Genomic DNA, 16602 nt, shown 5'->3' with positions numbered 1-16602 from the left:
TGTGGAACTTGGGACCAGAGGTGCAGCTGTCACACCCAGCCACACCTGCAGAAAGGACAAGGTGACACACTGGGACACAAAGAGCTTGTGCTGGTTTCAAGTACACCACCAAGAGCCTGTCAAGAGCTACCAAGTCTCTCACTAAACCAAAGAAGTTTTCTCCATAAACGCAGGGTACCTTGTGATTTCCCCAGCACAAGGCAGAGCAAGAATCCCATTTCAGTGCAATGAACACAAGAGTTTGAGTCACCAATTTAATTTTATACAAGTCAAACTACACGTTGTATAAAGAGTACAAGGCAGTTCTAATGTTTGCTACTGCATGTTACAAAAATCAATTTAACTATAAAGGGGATTTTTTGGGATGAGTCTTATTCCACAATTTAAGTGAACTGGCAACTGTGGTTTAGCAAAGCCTTTGTTAAAACTAGAACTCTAGCTCCAAGAGATTACATTTCCAATAAAGTTCGGACCTACACACAAGAGGATTATAGTTCTCCTAGTCTGAAGCAAAACGTTAACATAAGTGAGTCAAAGGGGAGGGAAGACAGATTTCTTTACCTGGGTTTCATGTCCAATGGGGATTCAGAGGCTGACAAACCATACAGCATACTAAGGACTTGGACCACAGCCAAGAGACACCTTCATGTCTGACAACAGTGACACTTGAGATTCAAGCAAGAAATGTCAGAAAGCTTTTATTCTTTCAAGTCTGGAACAAAGGGATTTTTAGCAATACTGTAGGATACAGGTTCCAGAGTACCTTTGTCACCTTTAATACAGTCTCAGTATAGGGGGAATGTTCTTTTGGCAAGTCAAGGTACAACATAAGTCCTCCAACTTGAGTTTATTGCTGGTCTAAAATCTTCCTAGTACTGTTACTGGTTTATACACTTTGCTGACTCCTTCCAAAATTAAGATAAACTGTGTGACCTGCCCAGCAAGGCAATCCTGCCTTTGGCAGCAAGCTGAAACTTATGAAACTAATGACACCCATAGTTCTAATGCCATGAAAAAAAAATAGGAAAAAAGGATATTTTCAAAAAGCCCATATTTAAGCCTGTTTATATTCAGTTTATTTTTAATATAAAAACCACTTTGCATTTAAGAGTAGTTAAGTTACTCCTGCAGAAATGCTATAAAATCAAACTTTCAGCTCAATTTCTACAAAATGGGGACTCTTCCTGCTTTGTACCACTATTCCACCTGGTATTGTCAAATCTGGGATAGAAATTAAACCTTTATGCCTTAGTTCTTAGGCCATTAACTCCTGCAAGAGAAAAAAACCAACTTCTGAAGTACTAACATAACACTAATGGCCTGACAGGTAGGAAAATGTTCCATAATAGTGTGCAAGGTGAGAGGAGAGTTGTAGTCCTAATCTCTTGAACTGGATCTTGATCGTGAGCGGGACTTTGAGCGAGACCTGGAGCGGGACCTGGAGGCGGCTCTTTTGGGCGGTGACTCGGAGCGAGCCTTGGCAGACGGCTGCTGCTGCGGAGAGTTGGAGCGAGACCTGCTCCTGGACCTGGACTTGGACTTAGCATCCCCTTTACCATTTTCTTTGGGAGATCGAGACCTGGACCTGGATCTGGACCGGGACTTCTCCGACTTCTCCTTGGATCTGCTGTGTGAGCGCGACCCCCTGTCAGACTTGGGTTTGGATTTGCTCTTTGATCTGGACTTCCTGCTTTTGGATCGGGAACGGGAGCGGTCTTTGCTTCGTGACCTGGATTTAGATCTTTCAAAGAGAGAGAGAGTTTATTCTGCATGGCCTGCAGTGCACTTCCAGCAGCTGTAAACATCTGTCAGCAAGGCAGTTCCTGCACTGGCAGGGTTAACCAGTGTTAACTCTGGGGCACTTACCGGGAACGGCTTTTGGAGACACTACGGGATCTGCTGCGGCTGCTCCGACTCCTCCGACTTCTGCTTCTAGACCGTCTCCTGGATCGTGACCTGCAGACATGCAAGATGTCATTCCCTCTCTCTTTGTCTGGTTGTGCCCTCCAGCATCAAGTATAGGATGGAAGGGATCCTAAAGATCACAGTGTTTCGCCCCCTGCCATGGGCAGGGACACCTTCCACTATTCCAGGTTGCTCCAAGCCTCATCCAGCCTGGCTTTGGATACTTCCAGGGATCCAGGGGCAGCCACAGCTGCTCTGGGAAGTCCACCCTCACAGGGAAGAACTTTCCTGATTGCATCTAATACACTGTGCTATCTAGTAGCATAATCTAACATAGAAAAGCTGCTACAGAACTTCTCAAGAGCAAGGGTGGTCCCACCATGGTTTAACATACTGTCAGTGAATCACATCTGAGGTTTCACATGTGGAAAAGTGCTCAGACCTGGCTTTGCTGTTTCATGTAACATGTTTCCTTCTACACTGAGGCCTCCTCCTATTCCTAAACCATCAGCTGAAGGTGACTGCCGCAGGTAGGGCACCCATCCCCATGCTGATTGTCACCATTTTTGCTGCAGTGTGTCCCCTGAGTTACCTGGACCTGCTGCCAGAGTAGGATCGCCTGTGGCTGGAGCGTGGCTTGTCCTCCACCAGCCTGATCTTCCTGCCGTTTATCTCTGTGCCATCCAGCTTGTCCAGGGCACGCTTCATGTCCGAGTACGAGCGGAACTCGATCACTCCTTCATTTGTACGTTCTTTGTGGGCATCTGCATAGGTCACCTCCCCAGCTTGCCTCATGAAATCCTGCGGGGAGCACAGGGCAGCTACAGAATGGAGGAGATCTGCAAGCAGCACTCAATGTGCACAAGCACTTTTAAATTATTCTACTGCAACAAAATCAACATTGCTATTAAGGAAGCTTTTCCTTCCTGATATTCACAACAGACTCCACACAGAACATCAATACCTACTTTTAAATCCTGCCAACTACAGCGACTGGAAAGGTTCTCAACAATCAGTCTGAACTCTGTACGAACGGGCGGTCCGTATTTATCTCGTCCCGATTGTCTCCGACTGCTATATCCGCCACCACCCCCACCTTGATTGTACAAAGAAACAAAGTTAGGTTGTCTCCTAGACAAAGGAGGCTCAATGTTCTGAAAAAGTTAGTTTAACAGTCATATTTACTGGAGTAGGACTTTATTTCGCTAAGCCTCCAATAAACTTTGCAATTTTGCCATGATCTATATTAATGGCAAATCAAACAGACTAACATCCTACAAGTCTGTGCTCCTAAGATCTGTTAGAGAGTGACTGCTCCTTATTAGATTCACCTTGCTAAGTTTTATTTTACAGAACATTGTAAAATATAAAACTTAACTGATTACATGCATTTCTACATTTTACAAAAACGTTTACTAGTTACACTAAGTACTTACATCACAGTATGAGGTTTTTGGTGGTGGTTTGGCCACAAAACACGCAAGGTAACAGTCACCTAGTTCAGTTTAACCAGTTTTGTCTAACCCTTGGAATCCTCACCATCACCCTGCGTCTAATGGCAAAAGGCTGCTGTCGTCATGGCTTCCGGTAAGGTCAGCCAAAGGGTCATAGGGCAAGGGTCACACAATGTATGGAAAAGCCATGGCCAGGAAAGGCAGTCATCTTAGCCTCAGTGGACACAGCCTCAGCCCCACTGGTCACTTTTAAATTGAAACATCAAGGACTTGTTAAAAAGTTTGAATTGAACATGCAACAATTTTAAAACAACATACATTTGATTTTTTTTAAAAAGACAGAAACCCACCCCCCCCAACACCACGATTCCAAACACCACCGAAAAATCAACCTTAGTACTTTTAGTTACAGTACTAGGCCGTTCAAGCTCTACACAGCTCAGCTCAAGAAGCTACACGAGCGAGCCGAGCACAGAAATATTTACAATACCCCCCCTTCAGCACAACAGATTCCTGCTCCAAAACCTCCCCCCGCCCCTCCCATATATCCAACTGAATCAATCACATCAAAGTTCACAGCTGAGCGATTCTCCCCCAGTTACACAACGATATTTATACACTAACATTACTGATGCAACATCGCTGTCACATATAAATGCTCCCAGGAATACCGGAGCCGTTAATTAGCACAGCAAACCCTTTCTAGAAGGCCACGATTTGGCAGCCACAACTGCTCCGGGATACCCGAGGGCGCCGCTGGTGCCGAGGAAAACGCTGCAGCCCCAGCGGTGCACCGGGTAACCCCCGCTAACGACCCTCCCCACCCAGCCCGGGGCTCGGTGCCAGCCGAGCCCTGCCCGCCCCCGGCCCTGCCCGCCGCCGCCCCAAGCCCCGCGGGGAGGGACGGGCCCGGACTCACTGCGGCTGCTGTAGCTGTAGCCGTCCCTGTCGCGGCGGGGGCCGCGGGCGTGCTCCACGATAACCCGCTCCCCGCACAGGTCCTTCCCGTTCAGCTCGTACACGGCATCGTCGGCGTCGCGGGAGTCCTCGAACTCCACGAAGCCGTAGCTGGGCAGAAGGGAAAGGCCCGGTCAGGCGGGGGCACAGTGTCACGGTCCCCGGTGCACGCCGCGACCCTCGGTCTATTTCCCGATCGATTCCACGGTTCCCGGTCCACGCCGCGGCCCCCAGTCCATTCCGCGGTCCCCGGGGCACGCCACGGCTCCCAGGCCATTCCCCGGTCCCCGCCGCGGCCCCCAGTCTATTCCCCGATCCATTCCGCGGTCCCCGGTCCCCGCCGCGGCTCCCGGTCCATTCCGCGGTCCATCACCCGGTCCCCGGAGCACACCGAGGCCCCAGGACGATGCCGCGGCCCCCCCGCTCCGCTCCCCCCCGGCCGCCATCTTGCGCCGGCGCCACGCGGCAGCGGCCGCGACATGGACGGGCCCGGTCGGCCCAGGGCCCTCGGGAGGGGCGCACGGAGGAAGGCGCTCACCCGTTTTTGAGATCGACCTCGAGCAGGCGGCCGTAGCCGCTGAAGAAGCGCTGGATGTCCTTCTCCCGGACATGGTAGCTCAGGCGGCCGATGTAGACGCGCGGCATGTCCGCGGCAGGGGGGGGAGAAGGGGAGGGAGAGGAAAGGAGAGGAGGAAGAAGAGGAAAGGGAAGGAAAAAAGACAGAGAGAGAGAAAGAGAAGGAGCGAGAGCGCTGGCGGCGTGAGAGGCGGAGGCGCTGCGGGCCCGCTCCGCACGGCCGGGCCTGGCGCACCACAATGGCGCCCACCACCAGCCACCTTATTTATAGTGGGAGGCGGGGCGCGCTTACGTCACCGCGCCGCCGCGCGTGCTCGGGGGGCGGTGGTTGAGCCTTGCGCGCGCGCGCGACGGCGCGGGCGGGGTCCGGCGGGCGTGCGGGAGCTGCGCGCGGCTCCGCGCATGCGCCGCCAGTGCGCGGCGTCTACGCGCTGAGTCCCGCAGAGCTCCAGGGGCGAGCCCCGCAGAGCCCCGGGATCAATCCAGGAGAGCCCCGGAATCGGTCCCACAGAGCATCGGAATCGGTCCCACAGAGCACCGGGATCAGCCCCACAAAGCACCGGGATCGGTCCCACAGAACACCGGGATCAATCCCACAGCGGCACGGGATCAATCCGAGAGAGCTCCGGGGTCAGACTCCTGCTGCAGGGGCAGGCACAGGCTGCCCCTCTCTCTCTGCTCCTCGGGATGCTGCAGAGCTTTGCTGGGCTCCCCTTGATGCTGCATCTTTCCCAGCTCACTCAGCCCTTCCCAGCTTCCCTTCTGCCCTTGCCTGACCTCCTGCAGCTCCACTCCAGGCCTCCTTTGGGGAGGAGCTGCCAGAACTGCAGCCAGGATTTCAAGTGCCCGCTAAGCAGGATTCAGGCAGTGCCACGAGGATGTGCTCTCCATCAGGGAGGAAGGGAAGAGCAAACAGCCGCAGCCTTTCATTCCCTGGGGCTGGGCTGACAGCAGTGCTTTTCCACCTCTCCTGTGTAGAGTTCCCATGGCTCCATGCCCCAGAGCCCCACTGCCCTCTCTGGCAGCAGCAATGGCCAGATCAGTCTGTCATTCTCTGCTGCCACTCAGGACCAGTTCTCCCCTTGCAGGCACACGTCCTGCTGGGGATCAGACCTTGGCTTTCCTCTCCTCTCTCCCCACTGGCTGCTCTCCCATGGCCAAGGCCAAACACCTTTCTATTAACAGCAAACTTGGGACTCTCCCCTTCATTCCAGATCCAGATATTTAGAAATCTGAACATGGGTTTGGACACCAGGAATTCCCCAAACCATGCAATGTCAAGAGGGACACTGAGGACATTGAGAACTAAAGGTTCAAGGGCACAGAAGCCCAGCATGGAGGAAAATCAGCAGCCTCAGCATTAACTGGCTTTGCCATGACTACAACATCTTCTCCTCCTTATTCAGATGAATGCAATTACAAAAGTTAAACTGGGAAAAGGTGCTCTTTAGAACTATGAACACAAGGTCCAAACATAGCTAGGAAATGGCCCTTTGTGGCATCTGCCAATCTCACCAGCACATCCTTCCTTTCCTTCTCCAGCTTTTCCAATTTCCTCCTCAGAGATGCCACCTCCTGCCGAAGAGCCACAGCCTCTTCCTGCCTTTCAGTGGCCTCTTTCTCCAGGGCGATTTGGTGAGAGATGTGCTTGGCTTCTGCCTGCAACCACTCTGCAGCAGGGAAGGGGAAAGGAAAGGGGAAATGGGAAGGGGAAAAGCAAAGCAAAGGCAAACTGATGTGCATCCTGCAGAGACAACAGCACTGTCTTCTCTACCTGCCTGTGGTTGCCAGGCCCTAAGCCCACAAAGGCTCCAAAGCTGACAGAAATGAAGGAAACTTCCAGGCAGAGAAAAAGGCAGGAATGAAAGGGGCAAGGGTTCAGAGGGGTAGGAAAGTGTGTTTGTTCTTGGCCTTGTGCAGAGTGAGCAAGCCAAGAGAGACAAAGCAGAGGGGATGCCTGTGCAGCCCTGCTCCAGAGAGGCCAATAGCCTGGAGGCTCTGGCAGGGCCTGGAGTTTGGGGGAATGGAGCTGAGGCATCCAGCTACAGCTCCTTAGCTGGTGAGACAGCATGGGGCAGTGAGTGGCAGAGGAGAAGCTGTACCTTGCTCACTTTCATCCAACTCCTTCTGCAGCTCCAGGTTGCGGGCTCTGAGGTTGTCTCTCTGATCTTGTGTCTTCCTCAGCTCCAGCTCCACAGCCTCACACTGTATGGCCAAGGCAAGAGCTTTGTCATCAGAGCTCTGGAGCCTCACACGCAGCTCAGACACCTCAGCCTGCAGCACGTGCACAGAGTCCCTCAAAGAGCGTTCTCCTGCTCGAGACTCCTCCAGCTCCTTCAGCAGCTGCTTCTGTTGAGTTGCCTGGGAAGCCTCCATCTGCAGCACTGCGTCCTGCAGGGCCCGGATCTGGAAGATGGATGCACAGAGCCTCAGGGACAGGGCTGCTCCTGAGGCAGCAGAGTGGGCCGCAGGGAGAGCAACGAAGGAGAAATGACTTCAAGCCAAACCCAGAAGGCACAGAAGCAAAGATTGCAATGGAGGCAAATGGAGAGAAAACAGGGAAAGGGAGGCAATGGGCATCCTTGGGCTGCAGCTCTGAACAGCGGCTGAACTGGCTGTGCTGGAAGTGCCCTGCCCAGCCTGCCACAGCCACCTCTGTGTCCCCACATTGCTCAGTGCCTGGCACAGGCACCGACTCTGTCTGGGACAACACTGCCAACAGAGGGACAGAGAAGCTCCAGAGGAGTCTGCTGCTGCTTCTCCTCCCACATTTCCTGCTGGGACCTGGGAGTGGATGGGGGAAAACTTCTGCAGCAGACACCAGATCCAGGCTCAGCCTCAGGGTGCAGCAGCAGCCCTGGGCAGAACACGGCAGCTGTGGATGCTGCTGGCAGGGGAAAGAGGCTGGGGCCTCCAAGGCAAAGGTGCTGTTGTGTGTCCCTGGAGAAGAGGATGCCACTGCACAGCTTACCTGGTTGTTAACTGCCTGCACTTCTCTTCTCTGCTGAGAACGGAGCAGCTCTGCCTGCTTAAGAGCAGAAAATAACCCAGACACCTGATTGTTCAGTGTCAGGTTCTGTTCTTCCAGCATTCTGAGGCACTGGTTCTTCTCCTCCAGAGACAGGATCAGCCAAGAAGGAAAGTCTGAGAAAGTCCCACAGAGCCCTGTCACAGCCACCTGAGAGCCCAGGCTGCTCCAAGGGCTCTGTCTGTGGAGTCCCTTCCAGGCATGGCTGCACAGGAGAATCCCAAACATCTGCTTGGAGTCACCAAGAGTGTGTCCTGATTTCCCTTTAAGAGTCTGAATTAGGAAAATTCTCCCAATCTGTTGATAAAAATCCTCTCAATATGTAGATAAATGCACTGTTACAGTCTGCTGGGCTTTATATTCAAAGTATTTGTAGTGTACACTATGATTTGTATATTGGAGCCAAACTTCTATAAATGTAATTATTATATTGTATTACATTAAATATTTATATTTTATATAAGCATTTCTATTCTAATGCAGATAACATTTTTATATTTTATACTACATAATCAAAATAGTAAAAAGGCCACATTTAGTTCTACTCCAGGATTTTTCCCAGCTGCTTTAAAAGCAGCTTGTGTTCAGCTCATGCTTCCATGCTGGAAAATCCCTGTCTGTGACAGCCCAGGGCACCACCACTGCCTTCCCTTCCAGGGTGTTGCCCTGGGTGAATCTGTAACAAAGCAACTCCTGAGTTTGAGTTAAAGATCTGTGAGAGTCTCTTAAATTTTTTTCATTTAATAAAAGCTTAATTCACGAGTGCAACAGGCAGTGTTACAGTGGAAAGGGCTTGGTTGGTTTCACACATTCATGGAGTGTTTTCTGTGCAGCAAGTAATTTACAAGTTGCTGTATTATTTTTTCCAATATACAGATGTTTTTACAATATACAGATATTTTGACTTAAATTTAGCCATTACACATCTCTGTGTAGAAAATTCAAAAAGTGTTTTTAAAGTCCTTAATAGCCCAACACAGAGAGGAACAGTACAAGAGATGTTGTATCTTCCCTGAGCCTACTGAAGTAAAAGCTCTCCTGGAAGTGTTGGGATGTAGCTCACAGTCAGGATTTTCCACATTTAGCTGTTCTGTAGAAGAACAAGCTCTGAAGCACCAGAGCTTTCTTAGAAACTGCTAAGTGGGAAACCTGTTTATTACTAAAGTGTCTCAGTGTCTCTGAGCCTCTCCTCTGGGCAGCAACACCATTGCACTGAGTGGGCACATGCAGAACTAAGAATGAATTCCACCAAAGACTTAAAATGTAAAAAAAAAAACCAAACCATTATTTAATTTGTATCTCCTTTGGGATAACTACAGGTTGTAGTGCCTAGTCCCACAGCTCCTCTCCCCACCATAGCTGGATTCTGTTGTTTTCCACTCCTGTTCTCCCAGAAAATCACTCCCTGGCACAAATTTAAAAACCCTTGATAGGGGCATTCATCTGGAATTGTCTGTGCTGGCACCTATGGAGCTGCCTGTGAGACCCACTGGAAACAACCCCATTAGACAGGAGCAGTTAAACCCTCCCATGCCCAGTGAAAGCAGTGTGAAAGCCTGGACTAAGGTCCAAGGATAAAGAAGAAAACTCAGCCTGGTTTTAAGGGCTTCCTGCAGATGGATGCTCTTCTGGACCAGAGCCCTGAGGAACTGCCTTTCTCCAAATATGTGCCCTTCAGTGCTGTTTTCACAGCCCATAAAAGCTGCTCTCTCATAGATGATGATGCTCATTGATGAGCATGATGATGATCTCTACCTCTCAGTATAAGGAATTTCTTTCCCTGCTCCAACAGGGAAAAATAAATTCTTGATGGCAAAAGTGCTATCCATGCAACCTCTGAGCTCTGAGCCCTCAGCTGGTGTTTACATCAGCACCTTTTCTGGGGAGAACATCCCAGTGCTGTGCCCTGGAGGTGGATGAAATGCAGCCTGTTCAGTTCAGGGCTGTACAGAGTGGGAATGATCACAGCCCTGTGCTTCCAGGCTGGGTTTGTGCACACAGAGAGCTGGGCTTTGGCCCTGCCCACCCTGGGACCACAGGTGGTGGCAAACAGAAGTACACGAGGCAATTGGTTCTCCTGTAATGAGACAACCTGACAAACCCACTCCCAAAATCAAAGTCAGGTTAGAAAAACCCCCAAACCAGTCGGCAACAAAGCAAGACTAGAGTGAGACAGATCAGGAAAGGACAAACAGCACTAGGAGTGCATTTGCTGGGTCAGGGAGTGTCTAGATGGAAAAGGAGACACAGTTCCCTGCTTCCTGCTCCTGTGTGAGCAGATCCAGCAGGATCTCAGCACAGGCACCTCCCTGGGGCTGGGCCAGCATGGCCCCACAGCAGCTCCACAGGCAGAGCCCCTTTCTCCAAAGCATCAGTGCCTGGGCCCCGTGTGCCCTTTGGAATATGCAGAGCATGAGGAGTCCCGTGTCCCATGGGATGCTGATGCACCAGCACTGGCTGCTGTGTCTTTCAGGCTTCAGGGGCCCTGACAATGTGGTGGCTGTCTCTGGTGGAACACCTCAAGGCCTCTGGCAGGTGGCAGCAGAGTGAGATTTGCTGAGACCACAAGGAAAGGGGAAAGGGAGGGAGGATTCATTTTGGGATCTCGTCCTTTTGTTTTGTTTTTCCATTTCTGTCCTTCAGAAGGAATCCAGTGTTCAAGTTGCCTCCTCACTCGGTACCACATCCTCCTCCAGTGCCCTCTTAAGACATTTGCAAATGTTTCCTTCTCACATCCTCTGCCCTTTTTTCAGTGTTTGTCCCCCACAATCAGTGATGTGTTTCTCACATTGTTTTTTCTTCCTCTAGCTTTGGCCCACCTTGGTCCTGGATTAGGACCAGCCTGGGGCCCAGAAGGTGAATGGCAAAACCTCTCCCTATTCCAAGGCCATTTAGGGGCCTCTCTGATCAGTCTTGGCTGTAATTAGGATGGCCTCACCCTTGTGCTGTCTTATTCCTTCGTCTGTTGGAAATCCTGGAACACGAGAACTGGCTGTAAAACAGTGACACAGTGACCAGAGGTGAACCTCATCTCTCCCACAGTCCAGGCAGGCTGGCAGAGGGTGCTCAGAGCAGATGCAGATAAGATCCAATTATCTCCATCCTTCTGGATCAGTGCCTGACCTCTCTCTGTGTGCCCTGCCATTTTTACAGCCCTGACTGGCAGTCCTGTTCCTGGCACCCACAAGCACAGGCTCAGCCCTGAATCCACAGCTTTCCTCACACCCTCACATGCCCAGGGATGTGTGCTCCTGGGACTCAGAATAAAGCCCAAACCTGTGAGTTTTATGGTTTGATCCACCAAATCAGCTGGAGCTGCACAACTGGAAGCTGCAACTCTGTAGTTCAAGCCTTTATTCCTTTCCCCTGGGCATTTAAGAGAAATGAAGACAGATGAGTATCGTGGTGTTTCTGTGCCACAGTGGAAGGAGGGAGGAGTGTCAGAAGAAGAAATTACATTCATCTTTTTCCCTCCTAAGGGCAAGAGGCTATGATCTCTTGCTACAAGGGTTCAAATCTGTAATTAATCATAATCTGGGACATATGAAGCAGAGCTCTGGTACAGGCCTGCTTCATAAGTCCCAGGCCTTTTATTGTTAGTCCATTATAAATATCAATGTAATTTTTCTGTCTTGTTGGGGCCTAATATTTGGCTTGTGATTATTTCTTATAATCTGTTGTCAGAGGAGCCCTCAGTGTTGAATTCATGTTCTTTCTCCAGCTGTTCCAGCAGCAGGTATGGCCATATAGGAATGGCTCATGAAAACAGTCTAAAGTGTGCAAATTATGAATTTATTATCCACCAGCTGTGTGTTGCCAGACTGGTGTGTCAGGATGCTGCTGTCAAATGTCTGACCATTTCTGTTGCATTTCCTTCCCCCATCACCCTGTTCTTGTCACACTTCTCTAACTGAGAGCCCAGTTCTGAATGTGGGGCCTGCTCCAGAGGCAAAATGGGCAGGTTTTCTCCCATCTTCCCATAGCTCCTCTTGGAGAGCCCTTAGACAATGACACCAGAAAGATCCACGTGCAAAGTGGCCCAACTCAGCTCAGGTGTTCCTGGGGTGCTTCACTGTTGGGGTCATTCCCAGCCTCCCTGGGTGTCTCACCTTCATCTTCCTTGTGTTTGTGGGGAATGGAGGGAGAGCAGAGGGCAGGAGGTGTCTCCATGGCACCTGAAAGTGTGGCCCTGCCTACAAGGGTCCCTTCTTCTTGCATGTGGCTTTTTCTGTCCAAAATTCAGGATCAGGGAGCATTGCAGGGGATAATGTTCTCTTCCATAGGATGGGGGGAAGAAAGCAAAGGGATAAAGAAGCAATGTCTCAGAAACAGGCCACAGCAAATCAGTGAGCTTCAACTAAATGATTTTTCTATGGATTCTCCAGCTAAGGAGAATTCCTAAGGATTTTAAGTCCTCTGCCTTGTAGAAACATTAAAGCTCCAAAAGCTATTGGCATCCAGTCATGGCACAAGCTAAAACTGCCTCTCAGTCAGGTGATATTACCAGCTCCAGGAGCTGACCAAGCAGCTCGTCCATCTGCTGTGCCTTAGCACCTCTTTGAGAGCCATCCCAGCCACTGACTCCTGGGTTTGTTTTAAAATGGGACCCCCTGACACGTATGTAGAGAGCTGCTGAACTGACTGTGACTGTTTCTGTGCAGCACTGCTAGAATAGGACTTTTCCCCACTGTTTCCTTTGCAAAATGTGAGGGAATGTCCTCATATGCCTTGTGGGTCCCCTCTGGGCTTGGTCTTTGAAGTGGCCAGTGCAGGAGAGCAGCCAAGCAGGGATGCACGTGGGCTGTGCTGGCTCTCAGACTCTGCTCTCTCTTCTGCCAATGCATTCATTCCCCCATGGGCCCTCCATGTCAGCAGGAGCTCCCAGCATGGCTCAGAGTGGGTGTTGGTACAGCTAGAGCTCACACATGCTGAGGGAAATGGGTATCCTTGGGCTCTGAAAGTGTTTGTTCATCTGCCCAGTGGCACCATTTGATGTTTTGTGGACTTATTGCACTTCCAACATGGTCACAGACTCCAGCCAAAATTCTCTCTGTACTCCAGGTACAGGAGGCAGGAGGTCCTGCCTGCCCCTGAGAAGGCTACAGGAGGAATGCCATCAATTCTATGCTCACAAAAAGCACTAATTGCACTCTGAACCCAAATTTCTCATTTTATTCACTTTGGGGACTGTATGAAAGGGGTGTCAGCTTCTGCTATGGGTACACACAGAAAATCAATTGGTGTCTCCATGTGGAGTGTCTAGACCCAGCTGGCACACTGCTGGGTTAATAACATTGTGCTGCTTTGGGCTGGGGTGGGCTTAATTCTCCTCACAGTGCCTGGTGTAGGCTGTGCTTGGGATCTGTGCTGGAAACTGCTGATAACTCAGGGGTGTTTTAGTTACTGAGCCAGAGCTGTTCTGCTCCTCACTCCCCCAGCAAGAGGAGTGCACAAGGAGCTGGAGTGGGCACACAGAGGGGACAGCTGAGCACAGCTGACCCCAGGGCAATCCCAGCCATAATGTAAAGCCAGGGAAGAAGGAGGAAGTGGGGGATATTCGGAGTGATGACGATTGTCTGCCCAAATCCCTGTTACCATGATGGAGCCTGACTGTCCTGGGCATGGCTGAGCACCTCCCTGCCCATGGGAAGTGGGGAATTAATCCCTTGCTTTGCTTTGCCTGTGTGTGCAGCAGCCCACAGGAGTCTTTTCTGGTGCCTGCTGTGGGGCTCCAAGCGTTGAGGAGAGTGACAGGTTCGATTGGAATGTGCTGGGTGGGATCTATAGGTGTGAGTGCTGTTGAGCTGTTAATTGGCAGCTCCTGTGCTTGCCGGGGGCTCGGCTCATGCTCAGATTGCAATCTTGGGCTCATTAGTGGCAGCTTTTGGCGTTCCCTGCTGGCTGTGGTGCCGATCATCTCACTGAGAACACCTGGGTAACAGCCAGGGAGATGTGGCACCACTGCTGCATCTGTGCTGGGCAGGCTGGGAGCCCAGGTGAGCTCCAGTCAGAGGGACTGGGATGAGCCTGTGCAGGAGCAGGTTCTCTATTAAAGGGACTGGGATGAGCCTGTGCAGGAGCAGGTTCTCTATTAAAGGGACAGGGACAGGGACGAGCCTGTGCAGGAGCAGGTTCTCTATTAAAGGGACTGGGACTGGGATGAGCCTGTGCTCGAGCAGGTTCTCTATTAAAGGGACTGGGACTGGGATGAGCCTGTGCTCGAGCAGGTTCTCTATTAAAGGGACTGGGACCTGGGGATGAGTCCACATGGGAGAAGGACACCCCAAAGTGTCTGATAACTCCACAGCAGGACAGGTACTTCTGGAAGTGTGTGGCTGTGGGCATGTCCATCCTGCAAAAGCTGTGCCTCCAAAGGCATAAATCCACACTGGAGAAGGGATATCTCAGGGCATCTGGTGCTGTGGGATAAGTCCATGCTGCTGCAGGTACACCTTGAACATCCCTGGCTGTGCATGAGGCCATGCTGGAGCACCTGAAACTGTGTGCCCATGGATTAGCACACCCAGAGGGATGGAGGCAGGGCTAGGGCCCTGTTGGAGCAGGCCACTCCCAAAGGGAACATGGCTGTGGATAATGCCATGCTGGTGTTGCAGCCCCTGCATGAGGCCACTCTGGAGCAGGTGCGACTCAGAGCTTTGTGGCTCTGGATAAATCTGTGCCACAGCAGGTATATCCCTGTGGAGACTGTGGCTCATGGATAAAGCTCCACTTGGGACACCCCTAAGGGACTCCAGTCTGAGATTAAATCCAAGCTGGAGCAGGGGCAGGGAAGGAGGGAAGAGTTCACTGCAGTGTTAAACCCGATAATCAGATCCAAAGAGGTGGAGATTGCCATGGAAATATTTTTAAATTGTTGCAACCCAGGCTTTGAGTTGCAGGTTATGGAATTACTACAGCAGGGACCACCTGGAGCAGTGGAGGAGCTACACAAGAAGCAGTTGCAGGGCAGCAGTGACCTGGCCTGGGCTGCCTTGGGTGCCCAGTAACTCCCCACAAACACCAGCCCTGAGTGACCACCATGCCATGGAGCCCAAAGGCATGGACTAAATGAGCTCAATGCTCACTTTGTGCACATTTTACACAGTGGTCCAAAGACTAGGGGAATGATATCTCTGTGTTATATCAAAAGATGGAAAGTGGGCTGGTGGTTAATGAGCTTGTGTGGGTACTGTGGGACCTGAGCATGATGTAATTGGTATGGAATAAAGGGTGGAATGTGCTTTTTTTGACTGGGATGGAGTGAATTTTCTTCCCTGTAGCTGGAACAGGGCTGTGTTTTGGATTTGTGCTGAAAACAAAAATCCTGATAACACAGAGATGTTTTAGTTACTGTTGAGCAGGACTGGCACAGCCAGGGGCTGTTCTGCTCCTCTCCCCAGCAGTGATGGAGTCTGGCTGTCCTGGGGATGGCTGAGCCTGCCCTGGGGAAGGGGGGAATGAATTCCTTGGTTTGTTCTAGTTGTGTGTGTGGATTTTACTTCCCTATTAAACTGTCCTTATCTCAACCAATGAGTTTTTTCCTTGATTTTGATTCTCTCCCCTGTCCCACTGGGGCGAGTGAGTGGCTGTGCAGGGCTGAGCTTCCAGCTGGGACTAAACCACGACAGAGAAGTCACAGAACATGTGGGAAACCTCTGCCTGAGCTTAGACTAAAAACTGATGTATCCAAGCCCAAATCCCCAGCCTCTGCTGCCTTACAGGAATATAAAAGATGAGTGATGTTTTTTTATATGGATCATATGCAGGTCCTCTAGACACCCAACATCTGGAGCAGCAAGGCAAGGATTCCAGCTTATTTTTCCTTCAGGGATTCCTCAGGTGAAAATCTCAGATCAATTCTGTCTCCTCAGGCAGAGCTGGGCCAAAGGATGTTCACACGGACTTCAGTTTGTCTGGCCACAGAGCTGGTGGTGATTTTCCACACTGGGAATTAAAGAAGTTGGGATTTTTTTCCCCCTGGCATTTTCATTGTAGAAACATGTTGGTTTTATTCCTTTTCCTGCTAGGCTTCTCCCTGCGGTTCCTGCCACATTCCTTAGCGATTTTGCTGGCTGCCCAGCAGAGGGGTGTAGAAACCAGCACAGGCACCCAACCCGCTCCCACTGCTCCCAGCTCCTGTTCCCCGCTGCCCCCAGATCCCGTCCCTCTCTCGGGAGGTGCCAGGGAGGTGCTGGAGGGCGTGAGGAGGAGCCGGCCAAGCCACCCAGGAGCTGCTGGTGCCTGGCCCCGGGCACAGCCCGGTGTGGGCACACGCAGGGCTGAGCCTTGGGCACACTCCGGGCACAGGCAGTGCACAGACACCGGGATGATGGCTGCAATCCTGGCGTGAGGGAACCCCACGGGGCTCCCAGCCTCTCCTGGATTTATTTGCTTGGAGTTTGTGGCTGGTTGAGGAAGCTGCCAGCTGGGTCTGCATCCCGTGGGAATGAAGGTGTGTGGTGACCCTCGGAGCTCTGGCTGTCCTTTGACCCCATGGGTGACAGGAGCAGGCTGTGCATGGCCGCTCCTCTCACATCCTGTCCTCCCCACCTTTGCAGGCTGCTCTGTCCATGCCTGGATGTGTTTTCCTAACGAGGCACTTCAGGGCCTTTCAAATCAGCTCCAAATTCCCTTCTCTCCATCTGCTTCCCAGCCTCTGTCCATCTGCTCTGTCAGGCCTGG

General features: G+C 51.4%; 1 protein-coding gene across 1 annotated transcript; it reads right to left on the bottom strand.

Annotated features, from left to right (window-relative positions):
• Positions 1-240: 240 nt before the first annotated feature.
• On the bottom strand, positions 241-5132 carry SRSF6 (serine and arginine rich splicing factor 6). Its single transcript, XM_036395968.2, has 6 exons — positions 4855-5132; positions 4279-4427; positions 2874-3001; positions 2498-2706; positions 1867-1956; positions 241-1741 (listed from the first exon to the last, which is right to left on the bottom strand). Exons 1-6 carry the CDS (start codon positions 4959-4961, stop codon positions 1378-1380), a joined length of 1047 nt encoding a protein of 348 aa, XP_036251861.1. The 5' UTR covers positions 4962-5132; the 3' UTR covers positions 241-1377.
• Positions 5133-16602: the final 11470 nt, after the last annotated feature.

The sequence above is a fragment of the Molothrus ater genome, chromosome 17, assembly GCF_012460135.2.
Source record: "Molothrus ater isolate BHLD 08-10-18 breed brown headed cowbird chromosome 17, BPBGC_Mater_1.1, whole genome shotgun sequence".
Lineage (NCBI taxonomy): Eukaryota > Metazoa > Chordata > Aves > Passeriformes > Icteridae > Molothrus > Molothrus ater.
The sequence above is the reverse complement of the archived record's forward strand: the minus strand, read 5'-3'. Positions and strand labels throughout refer to the sequence as shown.